The sequence below is a fragment of the Pseudophryne corroboree genome, chromosome 11, assembly GCF_028390025.1.
Source record: "Pseudophryne corroboree isolate aPseCor3 chromosome 11, aPseCor3.hap2, whole genome shotgun sequence".
Taxonomy (NCBI): Eukaryota; Metazoa; Chordata; class Amphibia; order Anura; family Myobatrachidae; genus Pseudophryne; species Pseudophryne corroboree.
The window spans coordinates 336901315-336925977 of NC_086454.1; the positions used below are offsets into that span (position 1 = coordinate 336901315).

At 49.9% G+C, this 24663-nt stretch overlaps 2 protein-coding genes across 5 annotated transcripts in view; one reads left to right on the top strand and one right to left on the bottom strand.

The window, feature by feature from the left end:
• The window catches only part of SPMIP8 (sperm microtubule inner protein 8), a 44290-nt gene extending 40049 nt beyond the window's left edge, over positions 1–4241 (top strand). For all 3 annotated transcript variants that reach the window (XM_063945824.1, XM_063945822.1, XM_063945823.1), the window contains 3 exons: positions 1893–1957; positions 2037–2069; positions 4055–4241. In XM_063945824.1, coding sequence (XP_063801894.1) covers positions 1893–1957; positions 2037–2069; positions 4055–4082 — 126 coding nt within the window. In that variant the 3' untranslated portion in view covers positions 4083–4241. The remainder of the gene's footprint in view (positions 1–1892; positions 1958–2036; positions 2070–4054) is intronic.
• Positions 4242–9199: 4958 nt separating this feature from the next.
• The window catches only part of ZNF319 (zinc finger protein 319), a 56605-nt gene continuing 41141 nt past the window's right edge, over positions 9200–24663 (bottom strand). For both annotated transcript variants that reach the window (XM_063945825.1, XM_063945826.1), the window contains exon 2: positions 9200–13379. In XM_063945825.1, the coding sequence (XP_063801895.1) occupies positions 11582–13261 (1680 nt within the window). In that variant the 5' untranslated portion in view covers positions 13262–13379 and the 3' untranslated portion in view covers positions 9200–11581. The remainder of the gene's footprint in view (positions 13380–24663) is intronic.

Genomic DNA, 24663 nt, shown 5'->3' on the forward strand with positions numbered 1-24663 from the left:
ACTGATTCAACTGTTGAAGCTGGGTAGATAAATTTTACGCTCAAGGCGGATTTACTATAGGGACAACTTGTGTCCCCAGGAGGGTGGTGAACATAGCCCAGGGTGGCTCCATTGTAGTTACAGGAGCTGCAGGCTGACTGGGAGGTGCATGACATTTAGTACACAGACCATCACACAATACTTCCCCCTCAGGTAAACCTCTGGCGTATACCTTGCAGCTTCCAGTACCCGGGATCTGAGCAGCGGGAGTATGCGACGCCGCTTGGGAGGTGACGGAGACGCAGCGCTGAATGTCACCCTGACATTCAGTGCTGCGTCCCTTGAAGTCTTCAGCTTTTTCAGGACTGCCCAGTGCAGCCCACCTGTTAGGTGACCTGCTGCCTGCAGCCACCATTCGAAACTGAGCTCTCAGTGCTTGGAGGCGGGTGTATAGATTCCCCAATGCATCCTGGGACAGTCAAAGCTTTGCCTGATGGTGCCTCTCTACACCCCCGATGTATTCCCTGTGGAACACAGTGTACCTTGCTGCAGAAAAAGGGACAGACTAGATGGGCCAAGTGGTTCTTATCTGCCGTCACACTGTATGTTTCTATGTAGGGGAGTCCAGTAAAATTATCCAATCATGTCCTAGATAAGCTTATCCCCCATGCATATCCTAGAAATGTCCCAGCCCTCACCCTTATACATATCCTAAAGGAGCTTGTCATGTTACTCCCATGTACATCCTAGAAGTACCCCAGCCCTTGCCCACATACATATCCTAAAGGAGCCCTTGTCATGTTACTCCCATGTATATCCTAGAAGTACCCCAGCCCTCGCCCACATACATATCCTAAAGGAGCCCTTGTCATGTTACTCCCATGTATATCCTAGAAGTACCCCAGCCCTCGCCCACATACATATCCTAAAGGAGCCCGTCATGTCACTCCCATGCATATCCTAGAGGAGTCCCAGTCCTCACCTTCATACCTATCCTAGAGGAGCCCCTGTCATGTTACCCCATGCATATCATTGGGTCCAAGTCCTTATCCATACACATCCTAGAGGAACCCAAGTCAGGTGACCCCCATGCATATCCTAGAGAGGTCCCAGTCCTCACCTACATACATATCCTAAAGGAGCCCCAGTCATGTTACCCCCATGTATATCCTAGAGGTACCTCAGTCTTCACCCATACACATATCCTAGAGGAGCCCCAGGCATTTGACCCCCATGCATATCCTCGTGATCCCAGTCCTTATCCATACACATCCTAGAGGAGCCCAAGTCAGGTGACCCCCACGCATATCCTAGATGGGTCCCAGTCATGTGACCCTCATGTATATCCTGGAGGTACCCCAGTTCTCATCCATATACATATCCTAGAGGAGCCACAGGCATGTGACCCCCTTGCATACTTTAGAGGCACCCCATTTCTCAACCCCATATCTATCCTAGAGCTGACCCGTGTGGCTACCCAATGAACATCCTACACTTGTCCCCAGTCCTCTAACCCAGTGATTCTCAAACCCGGTCTTCAGGACCCCACACGGGTCATGTTTTCCGGGTCACCCGGCAGGTTCTCTGTTTATCACCGACTGTCACATTTAAAAAATACACAGGTGACCTGGAAAACAAGACCTGTGTGGGGTCCCGAGGACCGGGTTTGAGAACCTGTGCTCTAACCCATTCCCGCCTCATGTGTTTCCATTAGAGATGAGCGGGTTCGGTTTTATTCGGTTCTCAATTCGGCATCTTATTGGCTATTCAAATCACGAGACATCTGTGAGCCAATAAGATGCCGTTTTGAGAACCGAGCAAAACCGAACCCGCTCATCTCTAGTTTCCATACTCCTCATATAGTGAGACGTTTATACAGTGCACAGAGGATGACACATCTCACTTCTCTCTAGTTTCGTCTTCAGCAATCACCGTCACTAGACCGCCATGGACAGAACCCGCTCCCTGCAGAAACAATGTAAGATATAAGCAGTTCTAGCACCCTCTATTTTCACCTCAGTGAGGCACCTAAATGTCTCCCTCTCTACTCTCTGCAGAAACACGTTCCGCACCTTTGGCTCTTCATACAGGTGAGTGCGTGATCAGGTGAGTTAATGTGCGGACTACATGTTAACATTAATGACATAGCTAATACGACGGGATGGGCTTACTAAGCCACCATGCTTTTACGGTTCCGCTGGTTTTCAGTAACTAATCCGGCTCACTGGCACCTCTTGGCCAAACCACTCATTAACTGCACATCAACACGCTCTCCCATTGTAGAAGGGTAATCCCGGCTATGGCAGACTCTTCGTAGAGACCCTACTTAAGCAGCATGTAGTGGCTCCAGCACATCTCTTCCTGCCGATCAGACTGCTGGCTAGCTGGCAGAGCCCTGATGTAGGACATGCAGGAGATGGACTCATGTGTGCTGTAATCTCATGGAGGCAAGCACAATATAATAGGAGTTGGACTCTTGCTCCTATAAGATCTCCTCCTTCCAATGCATACACATAAGCCCCCAAAACTGCACTGATTTACACCCATGTCTGGGGGTAGCTAGAAGAGCCGACAGCACCATGAACATATGCAGGATGACCCTCCTATATAATGCACAAGGGGTGTTGTGGGCCAAATGACCAGAGGCTGGATGTGGGCAGGGAAGGAGAGGGTGACACCCAGGCAATGAAGATGAGGAACCGAGAAGTGTGTAGTGTTGGCCATGGAGAGACAGGTGAGGAGCTTTGCTGGTAGGGAAGGCAGATGAGGCACATTCCTGGGGTGGTATTAGAGAGATCTGCGTACATGAGAAAGTAGAAAAGGTGAGATGTCAGAGGATTAGTACATTTAGGTATGTGCAAAATACAGAAAGTATGGGGACCAGAGGAGGAGGGCAGTAACAGCAGCAGAGCATGGATAGATGATGCAGCTTCCGGGGACCACAGTAAATAGAGGAAGAGTGGGGAGAAGGACCTGTTGGCAGACACAGGTAAGGAGGTGTGAAAAAGGTAACAAGGGAAAAGCAGGGAACACAGTACCACACTGAGGAATGGAGGAAAGGTTGTGCTACTGGCGAGGTGTGGTGTTGAAAGCAACAGAGGGGTCAGGAGCATAATAATGGAGAAGTGATCCTCACACTTAGCGAAAAGTACAGTGTTGGTGACTTTAATGTGTACAGTCTCAGTGGAGTTGAGGGAATGGAAGCAGATTGTAGAGGGATTGTGAGGAGAGGAAGCTGTGAGGCATATACTGTAGATAAGCCACTCATTCTGGAGGTACATGAGGGAAGATGTCAGATAGATGGAAGACTGAGGTCAAGAAGTTTTCTGAGGATAGGTGAGACAAGGTTTTCAATGGATGGCTTTAAGATGCCACTATTGAGGGACATATTGAACAGGTAGGCTAAGTGCACACATGTGATGGGGAGAAGGTGAAAAGGGTTGTGACCAAGGGTGTAGGGAGAGGGAGATTATATAGGAACATGGACCTCATTCCCACAGGTGAGGTTGGCAGCAAAGTCAAAGGCCATAATGGATGGAGAGAGAGAAGAGAAGGAGGTGGGCTAAGAAAAGACTTTTAATGTTGCATACAGGTCATGAAGATTGGTAGACTGGGTAACACAAACAAATTAGAGTGGATATATGCTGCAGTTTGGCTCTCTGGAGGCTGTGCATGTGAGAAAGGATGAGGTGAGGGGGGCTCCGGATTAGGGAATGACAGAGTAGTGGTAGGTTTAGGGGATGTAGGGGAATTGGTGCCCGACTTGCAGGTCTCCCCTCCTACATTGATCGAGCATGTCACAGGATGTCCACCTTGGAGACCTGCTACAGATATGGCCTGTTTATCCAAGTATACCTAGCAGAGAAACTCAAGGCACCCACGGCTTCACTTAGTCATTTGTTACTGTAATAAACTGTCTTTTGGGTAACTCTCCCACCCCGAGTACATGGCGGCAGATTAATAGATGTGACGTCACACAGAGCCATGTCCCATGGTCAGATTGTTAGTAAGCTCTGTACATAATGCCCATCATTGTGATTTACATGGTGTGAAATCTCTATTTTGTCACCAACAGCAATGCGTACCTGCATCCCTGGCACTGACTGAGCGAGACGGGGGCGCCGGAGGTTCAGCTGTGTTACAGATAAAGAACAAGGGCGTCATAGTGTCCTATCTCCATCTATATGCCTCTAACCATAACTCTCAGACCCACCACCCCTGTCACCATCGCTTCTGACATATAAAATAATCACTTTGCTGGATTCTAATTCTCCGTTTGATTTATTTCCTACAGCACAGGTCACGGTAACACACTTCTGTAAATGGTTTGGGGTTAAAGCAAGACACGGGGAGCTTGGGCGAGAAGAGATGGGGCAGACTAAGCTAGGAAGGGGTGTTCTTCTTGGAGCTGAGAGAATCACCTGTTCCTTGGGTAGTAGGGTAAGAGATGTGTAATAAGTGTTGACATTCCTCGGTGTCAGACAGGATGCTAATGGTAAAGAGTTCATTCCGGGCTTCCACCTGTGTCCAACAATCTAAAGTCACAGTTAATGGAAGGGTGATCTGGCCTATGGATCCACTGGAGCATTCTGGCGGTTGGGATCCCATAAAGCAGAGAGGTACCACGTCCTACCACCAGTTAACCTGTAATATACACGTCACAGAAGGCAGTGTTTTATTCCATATCATACACCACCAATAATAGCAACAAGCAGTTACTGCCAGCGGCCCCCCTTGGTTAGTCCCTGCCAGATTGTGCGCACTCCTGAACAGCTACCATCTTAATACACATAAGTGTACACTAGCTACCAGAGAAATGGACCTGTCTTGTGCACTAACTACTAGAGAAAAGGATCTGTATTGTGCACTAACTACTAGAGAAAAAGATCTGTATTGTGCACTAACTACTAGAGAAAAAGATCTGTATTGTGCACTAACTACTAGAGAAAAAGATCTGTATTGTGCACTAACTACTAGAGAAAAGGATCTGTATTGTGCACTAACTACTAGAGAAAATGATCTGTATTGTGCACTAACTACTAGAGAAAAAGATCTGTATTGTGCACTAACTACTAGAGAAAAGGATCTGTATTGTGCACTAACTACTAGAGAAAATGATCTGTATTGTGCACTAACTACTAGAGAAAAAGATCTGTATTGTGCACTAACTACTAGAGAAAAGATTCTGTGTTGCGCACTAACTACTAGAGAAAAGGATCTGTATTGTGCACTAACTACTAGAGAAAAGGATCTGTATTGTGCACTAACTACTAGAGAAAAGGACCTGTATTGTGCACTAACTACTAGAAAAATGGATCTGTATTGTGCACTAACTACTAGAGAAAAAGATCTGTATTGTGCACTAACTACTAGAGAAAAGGTTCTGTATTGTGCACTAACTACTAGAGAAAAGGTTCTGTATTGTGCACTAACTACTAGAGAAAAAGATATGTATTGTGCACTAACTACTAAAGAAAAGGATCTGTATTGTGCATTAGCTTCCAGAAAAATGGACCTCCATTGTACACTAGACACTAGAAAAAGGTATCTGAATTAATAGTTATAGAAAAGGGTCTGAACTGTCAACTAATTATCACAGATAGATTTACTAAGCGGTGACTGTTGCAAGCTGACAAAGCTCTGCGGTTCTGACGCTGAAATGTAAAGCAGTATCAAATGTTCTGTAATGGAGCTACAACAACTATGAATTGTAGAAAGGCAAAGTATAATGATCTTAGGGAGCCACTGAAGCTTGATGTATTGGGAATGTGTACTCTGAAATAAAAGCACAGAGAACAAATGGGTTTTTTTTTTGCAAAAAAAAATATTTAAAATAAATACTGCTGCAAGAACGTACCGTACGCCAACAATATATTCAACATACAAGGCAACCAACGTGGTTCAATAGGAAAGTAATTGGCGATATGGACATGTAGCAAAGTATATACAAAGGAAAACAGGTTACTAACCATGGAAGCGGATAATGGAAGATAAAGTTTTCTGACAAAATCCCAAAAGCTTTTTCATGTACATACCTAGAGGAGGGTGGTCTTCAGTTTGCCGGCTGTCGGGGTCCCGCCGCACAGTATACCGGCGCCGGCATACTTACACCGTTTCTCCCTCTTGGGGGTCCACGACCCCCCTGGAGGGAGAATAGATAGCGTGGCGCACCGTGCCCGCAAAGGGCTCATTTGCGCTCGCCACGCTGTCTGTATGCCGGCGGTCGGGATTCCGGAGCTGGTATGCTGTGCGCCGGGACCCCGACAGCCGGCATACCATACTACCCCCCCTTGAGGAAACGGGGATATACTATTGGGCCACAAGTGATACATCAGGAAACAATATTGTAGAGATCTGATCTGTTCAGTGATGTTATAGCATATGTCCATCATTATATGTTTCACAGGCCCATGTGTGCTAAACAACCCAAGTAGCCCATTATGGGCTTATTTATCATTATTGTGTGTGTAACTCTGCAGAATGTGCCCCCTGTGTGGGTTACTCTGGGGGATGAGGCCCCTGTGTGGATTACTCTTAGGGACGTGGCCCCTGTGTGGGTTACTCTGAGGGACGTGGTTCCTGTGTGGGTTACTCTGAGGGACGTGGTCTCTGTGTGGGTTACTCTGAGGGACGTGGTCCCTGTGTGGGTTACTCTGAGGGACGTGGTCCCTGTGTGGGTTACTCTGAGGGACGTGGTCCCTGTGTGGGTTACTCTGAGGGACGTGGTCCCTGTGTGGGTTACTCTGAGGGACGTGGTCCCTGTGTGGGTTACTCTGAGGGACGTGGCCCCTGTGTGGGTTACTCTGGGGGATGTGACCCCTGTGTGGGTTACTCTGGGGGACGTGGCCCCGGTGTGGGTTATTCTGCGGGATGTGGCCCCTGTGTGGGTTATTCTGCGGGATGTGACCCCTGTGTGGGTTACTCTGGGGGATGTGGCCCCTGTGTGGGTTACTCTGCGGGATGTGGCCCCTGTGTAAGTTACTCTGCGGGATGTGGCCCATGTGTGGGTTACTCTGCGGGATGTGGCCCCTGTGTAGGTTACTCTGCGGGATGTGGCCCCTGTGTGGGTTACTCTGCGGGATGTGGCCCCCGTGTGGGTTACTCTGCGGGATGTGGCCCCCGTGTGGGTTATTCTGCGGGATGTGACCTCTGTGTGGGTTACTCTGCGGGATGTGACCCCTGTGTGGGTTACTCGGGTTACTCTGCGGGATGTGACCCCTGTGTGGGTTAATCTGCGGGATGTGACCCCTGTGTGGGTTACTCTGGTTACTCTGCGGGATGTGACCCCTGTGTGGGTTATTCTGAGGGATGTGACCCCTGTGTGGGTTACTCTGTGGGATGTGCCCCCTGTGTGGGTTACTCTGCGGGATGTGGCCCCTGTGTGGGTTACTCTGAGGGATGTGACCCCTGTGTGGGTTACTCTGAGGGATGTGCCCCCTGTGTGGGTTACTCTGCGGGATGTGCCCCCTGTGTGGGTTACTCTGCGGGATGTGGCCCCTGTGTGGGTTATTCTGAGGGATGTGACCCCTGTGTGGGTTACTCTGCGGGATGTGGCCCCTGTGTGGGTTATTCTGAGGGATGTGACCCCTGTGTGGGTTACTCTGCGGGATGTGGCCCCTGTGTGGGTTATTCTGAGGGATGTGACCCCTGTGTGGGTTACTCTGCGGGATGTGGCCCCTGTGTGGGTTATTCAGAGGGATGTGACCCCTGTGTGGGTTACTCGGGTTACTCTGCGGGATGTGGCCCCTGTGTGGGTTATTCAGAGGGATGTGACCCCTGTGTGGGTTATTCTGAGCAATGTGACCCATGTGTGGGTTACTCTGGGGGATGTGACCCCTTTGTGGGTTACTCTGCGGGATGTGACCCATGTGTGGATTACTCTGGGGGATGTGACCCATGTGTGGGTTACTCTGGGGGATGTGACCCCTGTGTGGGTTACTCTGGGGGATGTGACCCCTGTGTGGGTTACTCGGGTTACTCTGCGGGATGTGGCCCATGTGTGGGTTACTCTGGGGGATGTGACCCCTGTGTGGGTTACTCGGGTTACTCTGCGGGATGTGACCCCTGTGTGGGTTACTCTGCGGGATGTGACCCCTTTGTGGGTTATTATGAGCAATGTGACCCATGTGTGGGTTACTCTGGGGGATGTGACCCATGTGTGGGTTATTCTGAGCAATGTGACCCATGTGTGGGTTACTCTAGGGGATGTGACCCATGTGTGGGTTACTCTGGGGGATGTGACCCCTTTGTGGGTTACTCTGGGGGATGTGACCCCTTTGTGGGTTACTCTGGGGGATGTGACCCATGTGTGGGTTACTCTGGGGGATGTGACCCATGTGTGGGTTACTCTGGGGGATGTGACCCCTGTGTGGGTTACTCGGGTTACTCTGCGGGATGTGGCCCATGTGTGGGTTACTCTGGGGGATGTGACCCCTGTGTGGGTTACTCGGGTTACTCTGCGGGATGTGACCCCTGTGTGGGTTACTCTGCGGGATGTGACCCCTTTGTGGGTTATTCTGAGCAATGTGACCCATGTGTGGGTTACTCTGGGGGATGTGGCCCCTGTGTGGGTTACTCAGGGGGGATGTGACCCCTTTGTGGGTTACTCTGAGGGACGTGGCCCCTTATTATATAGGAAGGCATTGTAGATGGTCTAGACCAGGCGATCCCAATCGCGGTCCTCAAGGCACATCAACAGTGCAGGTGTTCGTGATATCCAGGTTGCAGCACAGATGGTTAAATCAAAATAACTGAGCTACTAATTAAGTCACCTGTGCTGAAGCCTGGATATCACTAAAACCTGCCCTGTTGGTGTGCCTTGAGGACCGTGGTTGGGAATGCCTGGTCTAGAAAGTAAGGTGACCATATGGTCAACATGGTAGCACAGTAGCTAGTATTACTGCCCCACAACATGGAACGTTCTCCCTGTGTTTGCATGGGTGCATCGACCTATATGCTGTGGACTACGGCGTACATTGAACGTGCGTGTGGCTGTGTGTGTGTGTGAATGACAGGAACTCTCTGTACAGCGCAGCTTAAACAGTGGAGCTATATAACCATAATCCGGCGATGCCACTAAAATGTGACTGGGGCCTGTAACATAGCAGGACAGGAACATGAAACCGGGCTAAGCCATGTAATGCAGATACCTCTAGTGCTGAATAACCTATAACAGTGGCCATATGGACTACACACCAAGGACCACACACACTCAGCACACTGGGGGAAGTGCTTTTACTTCTTCTGGAGCAACACAATAAGACTTCAAGAAAAGCTGTACTCGATGGAGATATATATATATATATATATGTGTGTGTGTGTGTGTGTGTGTGTGTGTGTGTTTTTTTACTTTACTACTGTATATACTATATACTAGCCACCAGAGAACAGACTTTGAATTGTATACTAGCCACCGGAGATTGAAACCTGGATTGCACATTTGCCACAAGAGAATGTGCTCATTTCTGTGCACTAGCCAAAAAAGATAAGCAGCTGCATTGTCCACTAGCCACCAGAGAACAGAAGCTGCACTGTACACTAGCCACCACTGAACATCAGCTGCATTGTGCACTTGCCACCAGAGAACAGAAGCTGCACTGTACACTAGCCACCAGGGAACATAAGCTGCATTGTGCACTAGCCACCAGAGAACAGCAGCTGCATTGTGCACTAGCCACCAGAGAACAGCAGCTGCAATGTCCACTAGCCACCAGAGAACAGCAGCTGCAATGTCCACTAGCCACCAGAGAACAGCAGCTGCATTGCCCACCAGCCACCAGAGAACAGAAGATGTGCTGTCCACTAGCCACCAGAGAACAGCGGCTGCATTGCCCACCAGAGAACAGAAGCTGTGCTTCCACTAGGCACCAGAGAACAGCTGCATTGTGCACTAGCCACCAGAGAACAGCAGCTGCATTGTCCAATAGCAACCAGAAAACAGCTGCTGGTCTCTGGTGGCTAGTGCACAATGCAGCAGCTGTTTTCTGCACTGTCCACTAGCCATTAGAGAATGGCGCTGCGCTGTCCACTAGCCACCAGGGAACAGCAGCTGCATTGTGAACTAGCCGAGAGAATAGCAGCTACACTGTCCACTAGCCACAAGAACAGCAGCTGCAATGTGCACATTTGCCACTAGAGAACAGCAGCTGCACTGTCCACTAGCAGCCAGAGAACAGCATCCGCACTGTGCACTAGTCAACGGAGAACAGGGACTGATTGTCCACTAGCCACCGGAGAACAGAGGCTGAACTGGGCACTAGCTACTAGAGAACAGGGACTTCATTGTACACTAGCCACCAGAGAATAGCAGCTGCACTGTCCACTAGCCACCAGAGAACAGCAGCAGCATTGTGCACTAGCCACCAGAGAACAACAGCTGCATTGTGCACTAGCCACCAGAGAACAGCAGCTGCACTGTGCACTAGCCACTAGAAAATAGAAGCTGTATTGAGCACTGGACACCAGAGAATAGCAGCTGCACTGTCCACTAGCCAACATAGAACAGCAGCTGCCCTGTCCACTAGCCACCATAGAACAACAGTTGCATTGTCCAGTGACCACCAGAGAACAGCAGCTTCATTGTCCACTAGCCACCAGAGAACAGCAGCTTCATTGTCCAGTGACCACCAGAGAACAGCAGCTGCACTGTCCAGTGACCACCAGAGAACAGCAGCTGCACTGTCCAGTGACCACCAGAGAACAGCAGCTGCACTGTCCAGTGACCACCAAAGAACAGCAGCTGCATTGTCCAGTGACCACCAGAGAACAGCAGCTGCACTGTCCAGTGACCACCAGAGAACAGCAGCTTCATTGTCCAGTGACCACCAGAGAACAGCAGCTGCACTGTCCAGTGACCACCAGAGAACAGCAGCTGCATTGTCCAGTGACCACCAGAGAACAGCAGCTGCATTGTCCAGTGACCACCAGAGAACAGCAGCTGCATTTTCCAGTGACCACCAGAGAACAGCAGCTGCATTGTCCAGTGACCACCAGAGAACAGCAGCTGCATTGTCCAGTGACCACCAGAGAACAGCAGCTGCATTGTCCAGTGACCACCAGAGAACAGCAGCTGCATTGTCCAGTGACCACCAGAGAACAGCAGCTGCATTGTCCAGTGACCACCAGAGAATGGGTGCAAAGTAAACAGGGGAGATTACAGATTTTGTAGTATACTGGCCATTAAGGAATTAGTGATGCTTTGTACACTAGCACCAGATTACTACCAAGCAGAGAATGAAGATTGCAATGTACAATAGCCAGCAAAGGATAGGGACTGTGCTGTATCTTAGCAACAAGAGAATGGAGACTGTATTGTACGATAAACCTTAGTGTAAGCCCTGTGATATACCATGTCAGGTCACGGTGTTGGTATAATGCACGGGAGGCAATTATACCGTTGGATGAAACATCAGAGGGAGCTCGGAGTAGGACAGTCCCCATTATCACCTAATATGGAGAATCAGTACAAGGATTAGCTCTGCCCCAGTCTCCCCGCCAGCTCATTACAGTGGGGTACCGCACATGACGACAGGCCTGCTCTATTACACTGCGGCACCTTCCCTTGTATGCACTGCTTTATTCCCTGTATTGGAAGCATGTGCACTCAGGGCAGGCAGGCAGCCACCTGGAAGGCCCCATCCGCTGTGTGCTGGGCACTATGTTCCTGCAGTTGGCCCAGCTCCTGGAACCTCTCCCCGCACCACAAGCACTTGTACTGCTGCTCTCTGTTGTGGACACTTTGGTGTTTGTTCAGGTGTTCCCGCTGCTTAAAACTTTTGTCACATGACAGGCACTTGTAGGGCTTCTCGCCCGTGTGTACACGTCGGTGTCTCTGTAGGTCCGATGCATATTTAAAACGTTTCTCACAGTCCGGGCACTTGAGGGGTTTGTCCCTGGCCGGGTCACAGCGATGCTGAACAAATTCCGAGGAGGAGAAGAAGCGCCGCTCGCACGCCGTACATCGTAACGGCTTCTCAGAACAATGCGCGGCCTGGTGTTTCTGGAGGGCAGAGGAGCGCTTGTACGTCTTGTGACATACGCTGCACTGGAACGGTCGCTCTGCACTGCTCTGCCCGCACTTGTGCCGCAACAACTCCTGGGACTGGTTGAAGCCCCGCTGACAAGCATTGCATTTGAAGATGCTCTCCGCCCCATGTGGATTGTACACCAAACCCTTCTCGCACAGAGTGCAGTTGTTGGGGTCCTCGGCTTTGTGTGTGCGTCGGTGTCTCATGAGTGCGTACTGCTGCTTGAAGCTCATCTGACACAGGTCACAGTGGAAGGGGCGCTCCTCGCTGTGCGTCCGCTCGTGCTGCCTGAGATCGGACGGGCGGCGGAAAGTCTTCTGGCAGGCGCTGCAGCGGAAGGGTCGCTCTCCCGCCGGCGTGCACGGGTGCTGCAGTAACTGCGAGGATTCCTTAAATCGCAGCTGGCATGTCTGGCACTGGAAGAGCTGCTCGCCAGCGTGGGCATACATGTGCCGCAGGAGGTGGGAACGATGCTTAAAGCTCTTCTCGCACACGGTACACTTGTACGGGCGCTCGGAGCTGTGTGTGCGCTTGTGATGTACCAGGTGCGAGGACTGGCTGAAACTCTTGTCGCACAGCGTGCACTTATACGGTTTCTCCCCGGTGTGAATGCGCTCGTGGCGAGACAATTCAGACAGGTGCTTGAATGGTTTGTGGCACAAGGTGCAGCTGAAGGGCCTGTCCTGCGAATCGTGCGCTGACTGGGCAGGGGCGGGTAGGGGAGGCGGCGCAGTGGGCAGACACGCCCTGTCTGCATCGGGAGATTTATACGTCTTCTCACAGATGGAGCATTTTAGGGAACTCTCGTTGTGGGCACTGTGGTGCTGGGCGAGTGACGTCAGCAGAGAGAAACCCATTTTACAGACACCACAAACAAAAGGTTTTTGTTCCACTTGGGCACACTGGTGTTCCAGCAGCTCCGTCGCCTGGTGAAAGATCTTCAGACACTGGGTGCATTGGAAGGAGCGGTCATGATTCACCGAGGGCAGGCACTGGTGGTCCTGCAGGTTGGCCAGATGGGAGAGGTCATGACCGCACAAGCCACATTTGTGTAGAGGCTCGCCAGGCGGTAAGGGAGGATGCTGGACGCCAAGATCCGGTTGCAGCAGAATTCCGTAGACGGCACAGCCCAGCGGGTTCTCAGCAGAGCCTGGGTTTGGGTGCTCCCCAAGGGCGATTGGATGCTGGGGTGCCTGCTGCTGGGAAGGCTGCAATGAGGGTGGTGGGGCCTGTGCGGGAGGCCAGCCCTCGGACATGCTGCGTAAAAGGAAAACAGGAGGCCTCAGGGTTTGTGACGTGTCGATGTCTGACCTAGCAGGACAGTGATTCGTGGCTGTGCCCCGGCGCAGAGTCACCGCATTATTCACAGGGTACCTGGGAAGAGAAGGAGAAGTGTGAGCAGCTTCATCAGAGAGTGATACGTATTATACACATTACATATAGGTGGTCATTCCGAGTTGATCGCTAGCTGCACTCGTTCGCTGTGCAGCGATGAGGGGAAAAAAAAAAAGCACTTCTGCGCATGCGTATGCGGCGCAATGCGCACGCGCGACGTACTATTACAACGAACGATGTAGTTTCACACAGGGTCTAGCAAAGCTTTTCAGTCGCACTGCTGGCCGCAGAGTGATTGGCATGAAGTGGGTGTTTCTGGGTGTCAACTGACTGTTTTCAGGGAGTGTTCGGAAAAACACAGGCGTGCCAGGAAAAACGCAGGCGTGTCTGGGCGAACGCAGGGCGTGTTTGAGACGTCAAAACAGGAACTGAATACTCTGAAGTGATCGCAAGCGCTGAGTAGGTTTTGAGCTACTCTGAAACTGCACAAAAAACCTTTGTAGCCGCTCTGCGATCCTTTCGTTGGCACTTCTGCTAAGCTAAAATACACTCCCAGTGGGAGGCGGCATAGCGTTTGCACGGCTGCTAAAAACAGTTAGCGAGCGAACAACTCGGAATGAGGGCCATAGTGCATACATTGCGGGACACACTACCCCACACAGGAACCATGATCAATACTAGCGGCTATGTACATGATAAGATAATACATACTAGTCACCGAGCTGCTCGAAATCAAGCAGAAGTAAATAAATGATTGTGTCCTACAATGCGTTCATCTGTAGGTTACTGTATCCCGACAGTGGTAGAAAGAATTCATTATAGCAACAAAAATTTAGGGCAGAAAAAACCTGGCAAGGCCTTCGCTGCAATTTACAATCCAAAGGGAACCCCGCCCCTTACGGGATAAAAATAAAGACTTTGACACCTTATTCCTCAACAACCTGACCACTTCTCAAAATGTTGCGACCTTACTGCACATCTATCAAATGACCCCGAAACCATCAAAATCAGTCATTGCGGAGTACTTGCTCTCACAAAATGAAATGCTTAGCTGATTAAATATATACACTGTCTTGTTAAAGTATTCACCCTCCTTTGCATTTTCCATGTTTTGTTGCCTCACAATCTGGAATGGATTGTTTGAAGGTTTGCATCATTTCATTCACAGAACATGGCTACATTATTGTGACGCAAACAACAAATAGGACAAAAATAAGAATTTACTCACCGGTAATTCTATTTCTCGTAGTCCGTAGTGGATGCTGGGAACTCCGTAAGGACCATGGGGAATAGCGGGCTCCGAAGGAGGCTGGGCACTCTAGAAAGATCTTAGACTACCTGGTGTGCACTGGCTCCTCCCACTATGACCCTCCTCCAAGCCTCAGTTAGGTACTGTGCCCGGACGAGCGTACACAATAAGGAAGGATTTTGAATCCCGGGTAAGACTCATACCAGCCACACCAATCACACCGTACAACTCGTGATATGAAACACAGTTAACAGTATGAAACAATAGAGCCTCTCAACAGATGGCTCAACAATAACCCGATTTAGTTAACAATAACTATGTACAAGTATTGCAGATAAACCGCACTTGGGATGGGCGCCCAGCATCCACTACGGACTACGAGAAATAGAATTACCGGTGAGTAAATTCTTATTTTCTCTAACGTCCTAGTGGATGCTGGGAACTCCGTAAGGACCATGGGGATTATACCAAAGCTCCCAAACGGGCGGGAGAGTGCGGATGACTCTGCAGCACTGAATGAGAGAACTCCAGGTCCTCCTCAGCCAGGGTATCAAATTTGTAGAATTTTGCAAACGTGTTTGCCCCTGACCAAGTAGCTGCTCGGCAAAGTTGTAAAGCCGAGACCCCTCGGGCAGCCGCCCAAGATGAGCCCACCTTCCTTGTGGAATGGGCATTGACAGATTTTGGCTGTGGCAGGCCCGCCACAGTATGTGCAAGCTGAATTGTACTACAAATCCAACGAGCAATAGTCTGCTTAGAAGCAGGAGCACCCAGCTTGTTAGGTGCATATAGGATAAACAGCGAGTCAGATTTTCTGACTCTAGCCGTTCTGGAAAATAAGATTTTACTTACCGATAAATCTATTTCTCGGAGTCCGTAGGGGATGCTGGGGTTCCTGAAAGGACCATGGGGAATAGCGGCTCCGCAGGAGACAGGGCACAAAAGTAAAGCTTTACGATCAGGTGGTGTGCACTGGCTCCTCCCCCTATGACCCTCCTCCAAGCCTCAGTTAGGTACTGTGCCCGGACGAGCGTACACAATAAGGAAGGATTTTGAATCCCGGGTAAGACTCATACCAGCCACACCAATCACACCGTACAACCTGTGATATAAACCCAGTTAACAGTATGATAACAGAAGAGCCTCTAAAAGATGGCTCCCTACAACAATAACCCGAATTAGTTAACAATAACTATGTACAATTATTGCAGATAATCCGCACTTGGGATGGGCGCCCAGCATCCACTACGGACTCCGAGAAATAGATTTATCGGTAAGTAAAATCTTATTTTCTCTATCGTCCTAGTGGATGCTGGGGTTCCTGAAAGGACCATGGGGATTATACCAAAGCTCCCAAACGGGCGGGAGAGTGCGGATGACTCTGCAGCACCGAATGAGAGAACTCCAGGTCCTCCTTAGCCAGAGTATTAAATTTGTAAAATTTTACAAACGTGTTCTCCCCTGACCACGTAGCTGCTCGGCAAAGTTGTAATGCCGAGACCCCTCGGGCAGCCGCCCAAGATGAGCCCACCTTCCTTGTGGAGTGGGCCTTTACAGATTTAGGCTGTGGCAGGCCTGCCACAGAAAGTGCAAGTTGGATTGTGCTACAGATCCAACGAGCAATCGTCTGCTTAGACGCAGGAGCACCCATCTTGTTGGGTGCATACAATATAAACAACGAGTCAGATTTTCTGACTCCAGCTGTCCTTGCAATATATATTTTTAATGCTCTGACAACGTCCAGTAACTTGGAGTCCTCCAAGTCACTTGTAGCCGCAGGCACTACAATAGGCTGGTTCAGATGAAATGCTGACACCACCTTAGGGAGAAAATGCGGACGAGTCCGCAGTTCTGCCCTGTCCGAATGGAAAATCAGATATGGGCTTTTGTAAGATAAAGCTGCCAGTTCTGACACTCTCCTGGCCGAAGCCAGGGCTAGAAGCATGGTCACTTTCCATGTGAGATATTTCAAATCCACCTTCTTTAGTGGTTCAAACCAATGAGATTTTAGAAAGTCCAAAACCACATTGAGATCCCACGGTGCCACTGGAGGCACCACAGGAGGCTGTATATGTAGCACTCCCTTAACAAAGGTCTGGACTTCAGGGACTGAAGCCAATTCTTTTTGAAAGAAAATCGACAGGGCCGAAATTTGAACCTTAATAGATCCCAATTTGAGACCCATAGACAATCCTGATTGCAGGAAATGTAGGAATCGACCCAGTTGAAATTCCTCCGTCGGAGCACTCCGATCTTCGCACCACGCAACATATTTTCGCCAAATTCGGTGATAATGTTGCACGGTTACTTCCTTCCTTGCTTTAATCAAAGTAGGAATGACTTCTTCCGGCATGCCTTTTTCCTTTAGGATCCGGCGTTCAACCGCCATGCCGTCAAACGCAGCCGCGGTAAGTCTTGAAACAGACAGGGACCCTGCTGAAGCAAGTCCCTCCTTAGAGGTAGAGGCCACGGATCTTCCGTGATCATCTCTTGAAGTTCCGGGTACCAAGTCCTTCTTGGCCAATCCGGAACCACTAGTATCGTCCTTACGCCTCTTTGCCGTATAATTCTCAATACTTTTGGTATGAGAGGCAGAGGAGGAAACACATACACCGACTGGTACACCCAAGGCGTTACCAGCGCGTCCACAGCTATTGCCTGCGGATCTCTTGACCTGGCGCAATACCTGTCCAGTTTTTTGTTGAGGCGAGACGCCATCATGTCCACCATTGGTCTTTCCCAACGGGTTACCAGCAAGTGGAAGACTTCTGGATGAAGTCCCCACTCTCCCGGGTGAAGATCGTGTCTGCTGAGGAAGTCTGCTTCCCAGTTGTCCACTCCCGGGATGAACACTGCTGACAGTGCTATCACATGATTCTCTGCCCAGCGAAGAATCCTTGCAGCTTCTGCCATTGCACTCCTGCTTCTTGTGCCGCCCTGTCTGTTCACATGGGCGACTGCCGTGATGTTGTCCGACTGGATCAACACCGGTTTTCCCTGAAGCAGAGGTTCTGCCTGGCTTAGAGCATTGTATATTGCTCTTAGTTCCAGAATGTTTATGTGAAGAGACGTTTCCAGGCTCGTCCATACTCCCTGGAAGTTTCTTCCTTGTGTGACTGCTCCCCAGCCTCTCAGGCTGGCGTCCGTGGTCACCAGGATCCAATCCTGTATGCCGAATCTGCGGCCCTCCAATAGATGAGCACTCTGCAACCACCACAGAAGAGACACCCTTGTCCTTGGAGACAGGGTTATCCGCAGGTGCATCTGAAGATGCGACCCTGACCATTTGTCCAACAGATCCCTTTGGAAAATTCTTCCGTGGAATCTGCCGAATGGAATTGCTTCGTAAGAAGCCACCATTTTTCCCAGGACTCTTGTGCATTGATGTACAGACACCTTTCCTGGTTTTAGGAGGTTCCTGACAAGCTCGGATAACTCCTTGGCTTTTTCCTCCGGGAGAAAAACCTTTTTCTGAACCGTGTCCAGAATCATCCCTAGGAACAGCAGACGAGTTGTCGGCATTAACTGGGATTTTGGAATATTCAGAATCCACCCGTGCTGTTTTAGCACTTCTTGAGACAGTGCTAATCCCATCTCTAGCTGTTCTCTGGACCTTGCCCTTATTAGGAGATCGTCCAAGTATGGGATAATTAATATGCCTTTTCTTCGAAGAAGAATCATCATCTCGGCCATTACCTTTGTAAAGACCCGAGGTGCCGTGGACAATCCGAACGGCAGCGTCTGAAACTGATAGTGACAGTTTTGTACAACGAACCTGAGGTACCCCTGGTGTGAGGGGTAAATTGGAACGTGGAGATACGCATCCTTGATGTCCAAGGATACCATAAAGTCCCCCTCTTCCAGGTTCGCTATCACTGCTCTGAGTGACTCCATCTTGAACTTGAACTTCTTTATGTACAGGTTCAAGGACTTCAGATTTAGAATAGGCCTTACCGAGCCATCCGGCTTCGGTACCACAAAAAGAGTGGAATAATACCCCTTCCCTTGTTGTAGAAGAGGTACCTTGACTATCACCTGCTGAGAGTACAGCTTGTGAATGGCTTCCAAAACCGTCTCCCTTTCGGAGGGGGACGTTGGTAAAGCAGACTTCAGGAAACGGCGAGGTGGATCTGTCTCTAATTCCAACCTGTACCCCTGAGATATTATCTGCAGGATCCAGGGATCTACCTGCGAGTGAGCCCACTGCGCGCTGTAATTTTTGAGACGACCACCCACCGTCCCCGAGTCCGCTTGAGAAGCCCCAGCGTCATGCTGAGGCTTTTGTAGAAGCCGGGGAAGGCTTCTGTTCCTGGGAAGGAGCTGCCTGTTGCTGTCTCTTCCCTCGACCTCTGCCTCGTGGCAGATATGAATAGCCCTTTGCTCTCTTATTTTTAAAGGAACGAAAGGGCTGCGGTTGAAAAGTCGGTGCCTTTTTCTGTTGGGGAGTGACTTGAGGTAGAAAGGTGGATTTCCCGGCTGTAGCCGTGGCCACCAAATCTGATAGACCGACTCCAAATAACTCCTCCCCTTTATACGGCAAAACTTCCATATGTTGTTTTGAATCCGCATCGCCTGTCCACTGTCGCGTCCATAAAGCTCTTCTGGCCGAAATGGACATAGCACTTACCCGTGATGCCAGTGTGCAGATATCCCTCTGTGCATCACGCATATAAAGAAATGCATCCTTTATTTGTTCTAACGACAGTAAAATATTGTCCCTGTCCAGGGTATCAATATTTTCAATCAGGGACTCTGACCAAACTACCCCAGCACTGCACATCCAGGCAGTCGCTATAGCTGGTCGTAGTATAACACCTGCATGTGTGTATATACTTTTTTGGATATTTTCCATCCTCCTATCTGATGGATCTTTAAGTGCGGCCGTCTCAGGAGAGGGTAACGCCACTTGTTTAGATAAGCGTGTTAGCGCCTTGTCCACCCTAGGAGGTGTTTCCCAGCGCTTCCTAACCTCTGGCGGGAAAGGGTATAATGCCAATAATTTCTTTGAAATTATCAGCTTTTTATCAGGGGCAACCTACGCTTCATCACACACGTCATTTAATTCTTCTGATTCAGGAAAAACTATAGGTAGTTTTTTCCACACCCCACATAATACCCTGTTTAGTGGTACCTGTAGTATCAGCTAAATGTAACGCCTCCTTCATTGCCAAAATCATATAACGTGTGGCCCTACTGGAAAATACGGTTGATTCGTCACCGTCACCACTGGAGTCAGTGCCTGTGTCTGGGTCTGTGTCGACCGACTGAGGTAAAGGGCGTTTCACAGCCCCTGACGGTGTTTGAGTCGCCTGGACAGGCACTAATTGATTGTCCGGCCGTCTCATGTCGTCAAACGACTGCTTTAGCGTGTTGACACTATCCCGTAGTTCCATAAATAAAGGCATCCATTCTGGTGTCGACTCCCTAGGGGGTGACATCCTCATATTTGGCAATTGCTCCGCCTCCACACCAATATCGTCCTCATACATGTCGACACACACGTACCGACACACAGCAGACACACAGGGAATGCTCCTAACGAAGACAGGACCCACTAGCCCTTTGGGGAGACAGAGGGAGAGTTTGCCAGCACACACCAAAAGCGCTATATATAACAGGGATAGCCTTATAATAAGTGCTCCCTTATAGCTGCTTTATATATATCAAAATATCGCCATAAATTTGCCCCCCCTCTCTGTTTTACCCTGTTTCTGTAGTGCAGTGCAGGGGAGAGACCTGGGAGCCGTCCTGACCAGCGGAGCTGTGAGAGGAAATGGCGCCGTGTGCTGAGGAGATAGGCCCCGCCCCTTTTCCGGCGGGCTCGTCTCCCGCTATTTAGTGAATCCAGGCAGGGGTTAAATATCTCCATATAGCCTCTGGGGGCTATATGTGAGGTATTTTTAGCCTTTATATAGGTTACATTTGCCTCCCAGGGCGCCCCCCCCCAGCGCCCTGCACCCTCAGTGACTGCGTGTGAAGTGTGCTGAGAGGAAAATGGCGCACAGCTGCAGTGCTGTGCGCTACCTTTAGAAGACTGCAGGAGTCTTCAGCCGCCGATTCTGGACCTCTTCTGACTTCAGCATCTGCAAGGGGGCCGGCGGCGCGGCTCCGGTGACCATCCAGGCTGTACCTGTGATCGTCCCTCTGGAGCTGATGTCCAGTAGCCAAGAAGCCAATCCATCCTGCACGCAGGTGAGTTCACTTCTTCTCCCCTCAGTCCCTCGTTGCAGTGATCCTGTTGCCAGCAGGACTCACTGTAAAATAAAAAACCTAAGCTAAACTTTTTCTAAGCAGCTCTTTAGGAGAGCCACCTAGATTGCACCCTTCTCGGCCGGGCACAAAAATCTAACTGGAGTCTGGAGGAGGGTCATAGGGGGAGGAGCCAGTGCACACCACCTGATCTGGAAAAGCTTTACTTTTTGTGCCCTGTCTCCTGCGGAGCCGCTATTCCCCATGGTCCTTTCAGGAACCCCAGCATCCACTAGGACGATAGAGAAACATATTTTCAGTGCCCTGACAACGTCTAGCAACTTGGAGTCCTCCAAGTCCCTAGTAGCCTAGGCACCACAATAGGCTGGTTCAGGTGAAACGCTGACACCACCTTTGGGAGAAACTGGGGACGAGTCCTCAATTCTGCCCTATCCATATGGAAAATCAAATAAGGGCTTTTACAAGACAAAGCCGCCAACTTTGATACTCGCCTGGCAGAAGCCAAGGCCAATAACATAACCACCTTCCACGTGAGATATTTCAGATCCACGGTTTTTAGTGGTTCAAACCAATGTGAATTTAAGAAACTCAACACCACGTTGAGATCCCAAGGTGCCACAGGAGGCACAAACGGGGGCTGACTCTGCAGCACTCCTTTTATAAATGTCTGAACTTCAGGTACTGAAGCTAGTTCTTTTTGAAAGAAAATCGACAGAGCCGAGATCTGTACCTTAATGGAACCCAATTTAAGGCCCATAGTCACTCCTGCTTGCAGGAAATGCAGAAATCGACCTAGTTGAAATTCCTCTGTTGGGGCCCTTTCGGCCTCACACCATGCAACATATTTTCGCCATATGCGGTGATAATGAGTTGCTGTAACCTCTTTCCTGGCTTTAGTAAGCGTAGGAATGACTTCCTCCGGAATGCCCTTTTCCTTCAGGATCCGGCGTTCAACCGCCATGCCGACAAACGCAGCCGCGGTAAGTCTTGGAACAGACAGGGCCCCTGCTGCCGCAGGTCCTGTCTGAGTGGCAGAGGCCATGGGTCCTCTGATATAATATTCTTGAAGTTCTGGGTACCAAGCTCTTCTTGGCCATCCACGAGTATCGTTCTTACTCCTCGCCTTCTTATTATTCTCAGTACCTTTGGTATGAGAGGTAGAGGGGAGAACACATAAACCGACTGGTACACCCACGGTGTTACCAGAGCGTCCATAGCTATCGCCTGAGGGTCCCTTGACCCGGTGCAATATCTTTTATAGCTTTTTGTTGAGGCGGGACGCCATCATGTCCACCTGTGGCCTTTCCCAATGGTGTACACTCCTATTGGAAGACTTCTGGAGGAAGTCCCCATTCTCCCGGGTGGAGGTCGTGTCTGTTGAGAAGATCTGCTTCCCAGTTGTCCACTCCGGGAATGAACACTGCTGACAGTGCTAACACATGATTTTCCGCCTATCGGAGAATCCTTGTGGCTTCTGCCATCGCCATCCTGCTTCTTGTGCCGCCCTGTTGGTTTACATGGGCGACTGCCGTGATGTTGTCTGATTGGATCAGTACCGGCTGGTTTTGAAGCAGAGGCCTTGCCGGCCTCAGGGCATTGTAAATGGCCCTCAGGTCCAGAATATTTATGTGTAGGGAAATAACCTGACTTGACCAAAGTCCCTGGAAATTTCTTCCCTGTGTGACTGCCTCCCAGCCTCAAAGGCTGGAATCCATGGTCACTAGGACCTAGTCCTGTATGCCGAACCTGCGTCCCTCTTGAAGATGGGCACTCTGCAGCCACCACAGTAGAGATACCCTGGTCCTTGGAGACAGGGTTATCAGCCTATGCATCGGAAGATGCGATCCGGACCACTTGTCCAACAGGTCCCTCTGAAAAGTTCTTGTATGGAACCTGCCTAATGGGATTGCTTCGTATGAAGCTACCATTTTTCCCAGGACTCGCGTGCAATGATGCACCGCTACCTATTTTGGCTTCAGGAGGTCTCTGACTAGAGATGACAACTCCTTGGCTTTCTCCTCCGGGAGAAACACTATTTCTGGTTTATGTCCAGAACCATCCCCAGGAACAGTAGACGTGTCATAGGAACCAGCTGTGACTTTGGACTGTTTAGAATCCAACCATGCTGTTGTAGCACTTTCCAAAATAGTGCTACCCCGACTACCAACTGCTCGTTGGACCTCACCCTTATAGCGAGATTGTCCAAGTACGGGATAATTACAACTCCCTTTTTTTGAAGGAGTATCAACATTTCGGCCATTACCTTGATAAAACACCCTCGGTGCCATGTACAGTCCAAACGGCAGTGTCTGGACTTGGTAATGGTAATCCTGTACCACAAATCTGAGGTACTCCTGGCGAGGATGGTAAATGGGGACATGCAGGTAAGCATCCTTGATGTCCCAGGATACCATGTAATCCCCCTCGTCCAGGCTTGGAATAACCGCCCTGAGCGATTCCATCTTGAACTTGAATTTTTGTGTTCAAGGATTTTAAATATAAACTGGGTCACACCGAACCATGCGGTTTCGGTACCCCAACCCGTGTGGAATAGTAACCCCGTCCTTGTTGAAGTAGGGGCACCTTGAGTATTACCTGCTGGGAATACCGCTTATTAATTGCCTCTAGCACAGCCTCCCTGCCTGAGGGAGTTGTCAGCAAGGCATATTTTAGGAAACGGCTGGGGGGAGACATCTCGAATTCCAGCTTGTACCCCTGAAATACTACTTGAAAGAAACAGGGATCCACCTGTGAGCGAGCCCACTAATTGCTGAAATTTTTTGAGACGGCCCCCCACCGTACCTGGCTACACCTGTAGAGCACCCGCGTCATGGTGTGGCCTCACAGGAGGCGGGGGAAGAATCTTGATTCTGGGAACAGGCTGACTGGTGCAGCTTTTTTCCCTCTACCCTTGTCTCTGTACAGAAAGGAAGCGCCATTTGACCCGCTTGCTTTTCTGAAGCCGAAAGGACTGTACCTTTGTCTGTGAGGAAACCTGAGGTAAAATTATTTCTTCCCAGCAGTTGCTGTGGATACGAGGTCCCAGAGACCATCCCCAAATAATTCCTCACCCTTATAAGGCTCTCTATGCGCTTTTTAAGTCAGCATCACCTGTCCAGTGACAGGTCTCTAATACCCTCCTGACAGAATGGACATTACATTTATTTTGGATGCCAGTCGGCAAAATATCCCTCTGTGCATCCCCCATATATAAGACGACGTCTTTAATATGTTTTTATGTTTGCCAACTAGTATCCCTGTCTGACAGGGTCACCGACCACGCTGCAGCAGCACTATCTGCAGGTCTCAGTCTAGTACCTGAGTGTGTAAATACAGACTTCAGGATAGCCTCCTGTTTTTTATCAACAGGTACCTATTAAAGTGGCCGTATCCTAAGACGGCAGTGCCACCTTTTTTGACAAACGTGTGAGCGCCTTATCCACCCTAGGGGATATCTCCCAGCGTAACTTATCCACCTGGCGGGAAAGGGTACGCCATCAGTAACTTTTTATAAATTACCAGTCTCTTAACGGGGGAACCCACGCTTTCACACACTTCATTTATTCATCTGATGGGGGAACAAAACACTGCCTGTTTTTTCTCCCCAAACCTAAAACCCATTTTTAGAGGTGCTTGGGTTAAAGTCAGAAATGTATAACACATTTTTTATTGCCGGGATCACGTCACGGATGTTCCTAGTGGATTGTGTATATGTCTCCACCTTGTCGACACTGGAGTCAGACTCCGTGTCGACATCTGTGTCTGCCATCTGAGAGAGCGGGCGTTTTTGAGCCCATGATGGCCTTTGAGACGCCTGGGCAGGCGCGGGCTGCGAAGCCGGCTGTCCCACAGCTGTTACGTCAT